This window comes from Panicum virgatum, chromosome 3N, assembly GCF_016808335.1.
Source record: "Panicum virgatum strain AP13 chromosome 3N, P.virgatum_v5, whole genome shotgun sequence".
NCBI lineage: Eukaryota > Viridiplantae > Streptophyta > Magnoliopsida > Poales > Poaceae > Panicum > Panicum virgatum.
In genome coordinates, this window is record NC_053147.1 from 35,003,437 (window position 1) to 35,010,490 (window position 7,054).

The following is a 7,054-nucleotide window of genomic DNA, read 5'->3' on the forward strand; positions in this document are numbered from 1 at the left end:
TGAAACGGACAGTGTAGCGAACCGAGGTTACGCACGTCATAACTCGGTCCACCCAATTACTCTGAAAGCGCACGTCATAACTCGGTCCACCCAATTACTCTGAAAGCCCAGTTTCAGTAAAGCATTACGTAGAAAGCACCAATCCACTCTGTCATAGGCTTTGGATAAATCCAACTTGTACGCACAAAACTCACTTCGTTCACCACCATTTGAATTAATGGCATAAGCACTCAAAAGCAATAAGAGCATTATCAGTGATCATCCTCCCAGGAATAAAGGCGCTTTGGTTTGGGGAGATCAGATTTTGCAGGAGTGGCCTAAGCCGGTTTACTATGCATTTAGAGACTACTTTATAAATAACATTGCATAAACTTATTGGTCTGAAATCTTTCAAGTGTTCAGGATGAGGTACATTAGGGTGAGCACAATGCAAGTGTCGTTGACACCCGGAGGCATGATACCAGTAGAAAAGAACTCTTTTACAGCCGCGATGACATCCATCTTTAGCATGTCCCAATTTCGCTAGAAAAAACGGCCTGGTAGACCATCCGGACCTGGTGCCTTTAGTGGACCTATCTGAAATAGGGCATCCCCTATCTCCTCCTCGCTATATTCTCTGCGCAGGTCCTCATTCATTTCTGGTGTCACTAGCTCCTGAATTAACTCTATTAACTCCTGCGGGTCAACTTGAGGATCATTAGTAAATAAATTTTGGAAGTAATCAACAGCCATACCTCTCATAGACTCCTGATCCGAACACCATCGACCATCCTCTCTTCTTAACCTCTTAATGTGGTTTTTCCTTGATCTCCATCTAGCTTTTTGATGAAAATGTTGTGTATTTCGATCACCTTCTTTCAGCCAAGTGATTCTAGAACGTTGAAGCCACATCATTTCTTCCCTGTAAAGTAATTCATCGAGTTCATGTTTCGTTTTTTGGATAGCTTCACGATTCAGCAGAGGATCATCTCTCTCTAGGACCTCTAGCTTGTTTCTAAGTTGTGCGAGTTGCGTGGTCACATGGCCAAACTTATTTTTGCTCCATGTTCTTAGCTCTTCAGTAACCTTCTGCAGTGCCGCTGCAAGTGCTCCAAGATCACTTCCCGGGTTACGTTTCTTCCAAGCGTTCTCCACAACCGTCCCCAATTCCTCTTCGCGTTCCCACATAATTTCATATCGGAAGGCATGGGAACGTGGCATCTGATCACCGACTCGTGGAATGAGCAGCAGCGCCTTGTGATCTGAACGTGAGGAGGTAAGATGTCGCACACTAGCACCTGGAAATAATGCCGACCAATCAGAGTTAGCTACACCCCGGTCAAGTCGTACTCGCACATTACGTACACCGCCCTGATTATTGTTGTACGTCCATGGAAGTCCTGAAAAGCCAAGATCATGTAAGTCACAATGGCTAAGGACCTCCCTAAAGTCCATCATCTGTCGTTCCCCCCGTGGAGTTTTAGAAAAGTGCTCGAACTGCCACATGGCCTCGTTAAAGTCCCCTATCACCATCCATGGACCATTCCAAGCCCCACATAAAGATCGAAGATGATCCCACATCAGTCGTCTTCTCTCCACCCTTGGTTCCCCATAAATAAAAGTAGCCCTCCAAGTCACTCCATTGGGATCATCAAAAACTAGCACATCAATGTAACGAGAACCCTGTGAAAGTAGGGTTACATTAACATATTCATCCCAAAACAGTACAATACCTCCACTAAAACCATCACTATCTGATGCTAAGCAATGTTTTAAACCTAACTTCCACCTCAGAGCTTTACTCCTAGTAGCGCTCATTCTTGTTTCTGAAATGAAAACAAGCTTGGGGTGATGCAACTTGACAAAGTTGCCAAGCTCCTGAACTGTCCGGGGGTTCCCCAACCCCCGGCAGTTCCAAGCTAAAGTACTCATGGCTCCTGACGGGGCTCCTCATGAGCTCTCGTCAGGGGTTCGGTATGTGTAAAGCAGTTCTTACTACGTTTTGCCGGAGATTCACCATTATTGATTCGTTCCTTAGCTTCTGGTACCACATGCACGTTCAAATTCTCCTTTCTCTTGAAGCCATCTATGTTTAAACCTTGCTGTTCTAGCTCATCGATTGAAGCCGCAATGTTTGCATGCAATGCTTTCTTATTGCGCCTGGATTTTGCAATATCTTTCCCCGCACCACGGAGACCAGAGCCTAGTAGTTTTTTGTCCAACCCCTCACCTCCCTTTAGATTTTTTGCTAAATTTAGCCAATCAAGCATGCTGAGGTGTTCCCGCTCTTGTGGCTCTTGCTTCACACTTCCAGACATACCACTTGAATCCACAAAGGAATCCAAACCCGAAACTTTACCATCCATAGCAGTGTTTGGATGTTCATTAAGATCAGGCACTCTAGAGTCCACCGACATGCTCTTTACTCCATCCACCACATCTTCTGGGATCTCACGTTTATTGCTAGCCCGCACGTTCGGCGAGCCATGGCCCTCCATCACCTCTCCATTGTGTTTTTTACCACTTGTCATCCCATGCTCCCTCCAATTATTAGCGGAATGAGCAGCAGCCATTACCCTCTTGCGTTGGTCACCACTGAAATTCAGCACGCGCTTAGCTCCCTGGACATCCGCAGGGATGGTCATGCTCTTACCAGTACCTCTTTTTTGTGGAGAACAGCGCAGTTCCTTCCCATAGCGAACACCTCCCTCCATCATCTCCTCATCAGGGCACTCCCGATGCGAGTGCCCAATTCTGCCACATCCAAAACAAAAGTGGGGTACATTCTCATACTTAACAAGGAACTGAAGTGTCCCTTAGCCTTTGACTTTCTGTTCCACGAAATGCAACAGAGGTTTTGCAAGAGGGAACTCCACTTTTACCCTCTTATAATCTTGCACTGCATTGCCCACTTGGAGAACACGACCTATCTTAGCTCCCAAAACCCGTACAAAACCTTCTGTCATCATTTTCAGGGGGATATCATAAATTCTAATCCACAAAGCAATGGATTCAATCAGCACTTCCGATAAACGTAGGGTACCATCATAAGGAACAAAAATAATTGCATCGTCCTTATGTTTCCAAGGGCCACCATCTAGGACACGCTTCCATAATTCCTCAGAGTCAAATTCAACAAGAAATCTATTTTCACCCAGCTCTCTCACGGGAATTGGCGTTTTCTTGCCCCAAATAGCACTTAATTCATTGAACATACCCCAGGTTGAATAACTCTTACCAGAGTAGAATCTAGCAATAACCATCCAGCGGCTCTGCATCTGGACTGCCTCATCATCTTCAAATGTGTATTCTTCATCATCTGACTCAACCCCACCATCACCTTTTGCTAGCACGATCTGGCGATCTGCCATAGCATCTTCCTGATCGTGTGAGATCCCTTTGCCCTTAGCCAGCTTAGCCGCGCCATCTCTGCAGCATCAAGTGAAGCACCATCTACTGCCGGTGGATTACCTTCCGACGTACCCATCGGAACCTTTGAGGCCTGGTCCGCCATTGCTAGCACGCATAAACCTAGATCCGACACTACTACAGCCACCCCTATCACCGCCGGTTCTAAAACAGCATCACCAACGGTTTTGGGTACCGTTGGATTTAAGTTGTTGGTGATAGCGGGGCCATCACCGCCGGTTCCAGAACCGTTGGTGATGGGCACATCAACACCGCCGGTTCGTATCTGGAACCGTTGGTGATGGGGACATCAACACCGCCGGTTGAAGACAAACCGGCGGTGAAGACCTTTTTCCCATCAAAAAAAATATTTTCATATAATAATATTGCATCATTGTGGAACACCTCATTTGCTCAAGAACAAGCAGATTCTGTTATTAGCTTAACTGAATTATATTAGGTAATCTCATCTCATTACTTAAACATGCATTCAACCTATCAGCTACTACTAAGCTAGCTAGGTTCAATAGCACAATATATGTTTGCATCATTGTAGGTTGGCAGCACATTCTTCACTTAAGTTGGCGCAAGGCTGGAGAAAACAATAGAAAATTTGGTTATACGATCAACTTGGAAGGATGATGATGCATATGCAGCACATGATAGAAAGGAAATTAATTGAACATGCAGGGCCATGTTGTCACATTTTATATCCAATTCCAACATATCTCTCCTTGAATGGGTGTTCGATAAAGGGAAGCAATGAGTACTAACATGATTACCTGATATCAGAAAGTTCAGCAACATCTTGGCCCAAAATGCATGTGATTGAACGGATAATATTTTCTAGAGGAAGAATCTCAGCAGTCATCACTGTGGCAACAATGCGTGCAAAATCAAAACAAACCTGTGACAACAGATCAAACACAGGCAAGTTAAAGATACACAGGGTTAACCAAAGGTTAAAATTATTCATAAAGGTTGATGCCAACCTTGTGCAGAGAACCATCCCCATAGCAGAGGATAGAACAAGCAGCAGAAACAAATGGCATGTTAACAAGCCCATCAACATACAAGGTCCCATCTGCAAGACACTTGTTAACTAGTTTAATCAGTGAAGTGGCAAATGGACGCCATCTTGCATCGCCTGTCAGATCAACCAGCACTCCAGGTCCATTCTTAGGTTGGCAACTGGCTGGGAGCTCACTATAAGGCCCAGGTGAGTCTAATATATTTGAGAAGGATCCACAGAGGCATTTAACTAAACACCTTCCAGGTGGCACACCACTAGGACTCTCATCATGCATTGATGCCACATATAGTAGATCTGTTGGATTGGACAAGCTCAAGTTTCAGCCTTTCTGCATGACCCATAATTTAAAGATTAAGAGCACAAAGCAAAACACATACCTTCTACTGTGACCATAGCATCCAGGAAGAACTGTCTGTAGGCTTCTCGGTCACCTGTGCGAAGAATGGAGAGCAGATTCCAAACTGCACTGAATATAAGCTCATGGCTCGACCCGCAACAGTGAAGAAACAGCATACATGTAAATGACAGGTGGGGATGTCTAACAGGTGGAATCTGCTGGTGTTTTAAGGAACATAGCCCCTGTTTTAAGCAAGCTAAAGACCATCATTCAGCTTACAGTGCAGCTGATGGCACACATACCCATCAGGACAGTGACAGCACTCCCCTCTTATCACGTTACAAGTTCTGGAACACACAGCCACTAGTACAATCAAGAATAGGAAGCAAAACACCTACAATGTAACCGGCAGCTTCTCCACAGCTCAGATCATCCTGGACGAGTTCTAAAGTAATACGCATTTCCCTCAAAAACAAAATCAATACACATGTAGGTAGCCACACTAAAGACTAGTTAGTGTCCACGCCCACATTATCAGTTAAATTTATCACATGTCTGGATGGGAAACAAATGAGTATGGAATCAAATGGACAATGTATGGAAGTTGCAACACCACTGCACACACCCGAACCGGATAAATGTATCTAAATTTTAGCGAAAAAGATGTACAGCCCACGTGGTCCCAATCAAATTACACATTCATACCGCATTCTATTCCAGGATGAAAGGAAACACAAATATTAGGAGTGATTGGACTAGGGTTTTGTGGAGGGAAGATGGGGGAGAAGGCAGGTACCTGAAATCGGGCTCGGCGAGGAAGGGGAGGATGCGGCCGATGACGCTGATGACGTCGGCGGCGCGGCCGTTGTAGAAGACCCCGGGGAACTTGAGCGCCGTGTAGGCGACCAGCTTGAGCAACGGGTCAGCTCAAATGAATGTTGAGTGAGGGAGGGGGGCGGCGCACGAACCTTTGGGGGAAGGGATGATGTAGTCGCGGAGGAGGTTGGGGAGGACCTCGCGGAGCTTGACCTCGAGGTGCGTGGAGCCCGGGGCGGAGCCGGCGGAGGCGGTGGTGGAGGAGGCGATGAGCTCGCGAAGCTCGTGGATGTAGGTGAAGTGGCTGGCCATGGCCGGCAATCGCCGCCGCCGCCGGAGCGGAAAAAAAATACCGGAGAGAGAGGGGGGGATGGGAGAATGAAAAAAATAGGTGGACAACACATCACCGTCGGGTCATATTACAACCCGGCGGTGATGCTTACGTATCACCGCCGGTTCGTAATACGACCCGGCGGTGATGTTGTCGAGAGCATCACCGCCGGGTCGTATTACGAACCGGCGGTGATACGTAAGCATCACCGCCGGGTTCATTTGGAACCGACGGTGATAGTCTATCACCGCCGGTTCGAAACAAACCGGCGGTGATGGGGCGTTGGCAATGATATATTCTGTAGTAGTGGGAACCCCTCAAACGACTTCGGCTTCATGTGGGTAATTTCCTCACCGGAAATCCCTGATCACCCCCCACCTCAGAACGTGAGAAGAGAATCGATCCAAACGGTTCAGCACAATGCCAAGCGAGAGGACGAAGGCACCAAACAGTAAACCCTAGAACCGAAAGAAACAGCAAGAGAAGGGAACTTACGTCAACCTAAGCAACAAAGACTTCCAGCCCAACACAAGACGTCTGGGAACCGAGACCGAACTGAGTAGGCTGGCGTCGCACGCATGGACTCTTCATCAAATCCAAACCGAAAACAATCTGCTCCCAGGGACCGCGAGGCGGCCTGTAGCAGTGCAAACGAGGATTAAACCCCTACTCCTGCCCGGCAGACACACCGGCAGTCGGATCCTGACGTCAGGAAAGCTAGCTTGCGAGCACGGTGGCGCCGCCGCCTCCGAATCGCCCGATCGCCTGCTCCGTCATTTTCGGGAGTCTAGTTGCCTTGGCTATTGTAAAAATTGATACACATCCAAACAAACAAACTTTACTACTTGCAATTTACTTTCTCGTCGGCGACTTCGCCATCATTTTTCTTTTTCGCGAGTTCTTTCAAACTGATCAATGACGTATTACATTCGAGCGACTTGGTTTGCTGGTAAGTCTTCGTTTTACCGAGTAAATCTAATCTTTAGCTTCCGGGCGTATCGCTGTGGCTTCGTTCAGATCTATTCAAAATTTACCGAATTTATCTAAGCTTTGATCTCGGGCGTATCGCTGTTTTCTCGTTTAGATCTATTCACAACTTACCTGGCTTAGCGATCTGTTTAATCGGCTGTAAGCTTCTTGTTTATCATTG

General features: G+C 46.7%; 1 protein-coding gene across 1 annotated transcript; it reads right to left on the bottom strand.

Annotated features, from left to right (window-relative positions):
- Positions 1–3,824: 3,824 nt before the first annotated feature.
- On the bottom strand, positions 3,825–5,885 carry LOC120667772 (serine/threonine-protein kinase ATR-like). Its single transcript, XM_039947776.1, has 6 exons — positions 5,726–5,885; positions 5,554–5,683; positions 4,798–4,910; positions 4,380–4,714; positions 4,170–4,294; positions 3,825–3,979 (listed from the first exon to the last, which is right to left on the bottom strand). Exons 1-6 carry the CDS (start codon positions 5,883–5,885, stop codon positions 3,964–3,966), a joined length of 879 nt encoding a protein of 292 aa, XP_039803710.1. The 3' UTR covers positions 3,825–3,963.
- Positions 5,886–7,054: the final 1,169 nt, after the last annotated feature.

Coding starts and splice junctions, on each gene's coding strand:
- LOC120667772 (XM_039947776.1), bottom strand. CDS start 5,885: ATGGCCAGCCACTTCACCTACATCCACGAGCTTCGCGAGCTCATCGCC. Junction 4,911..5,553: donor CTCGCCGAGCCCGATTTCAG/GTACCTGCCTTC, acceptor TCACTGTTGCGG/GTCGAGCCATGAGCTTATAT. Junction 4,295..4,379: donor GGGATGGTTCTCTGCACAAG/GTTGGCATCAAC, acceptor CTGTTGTCACAG/GTTTGTTTTGATTTTGCACG.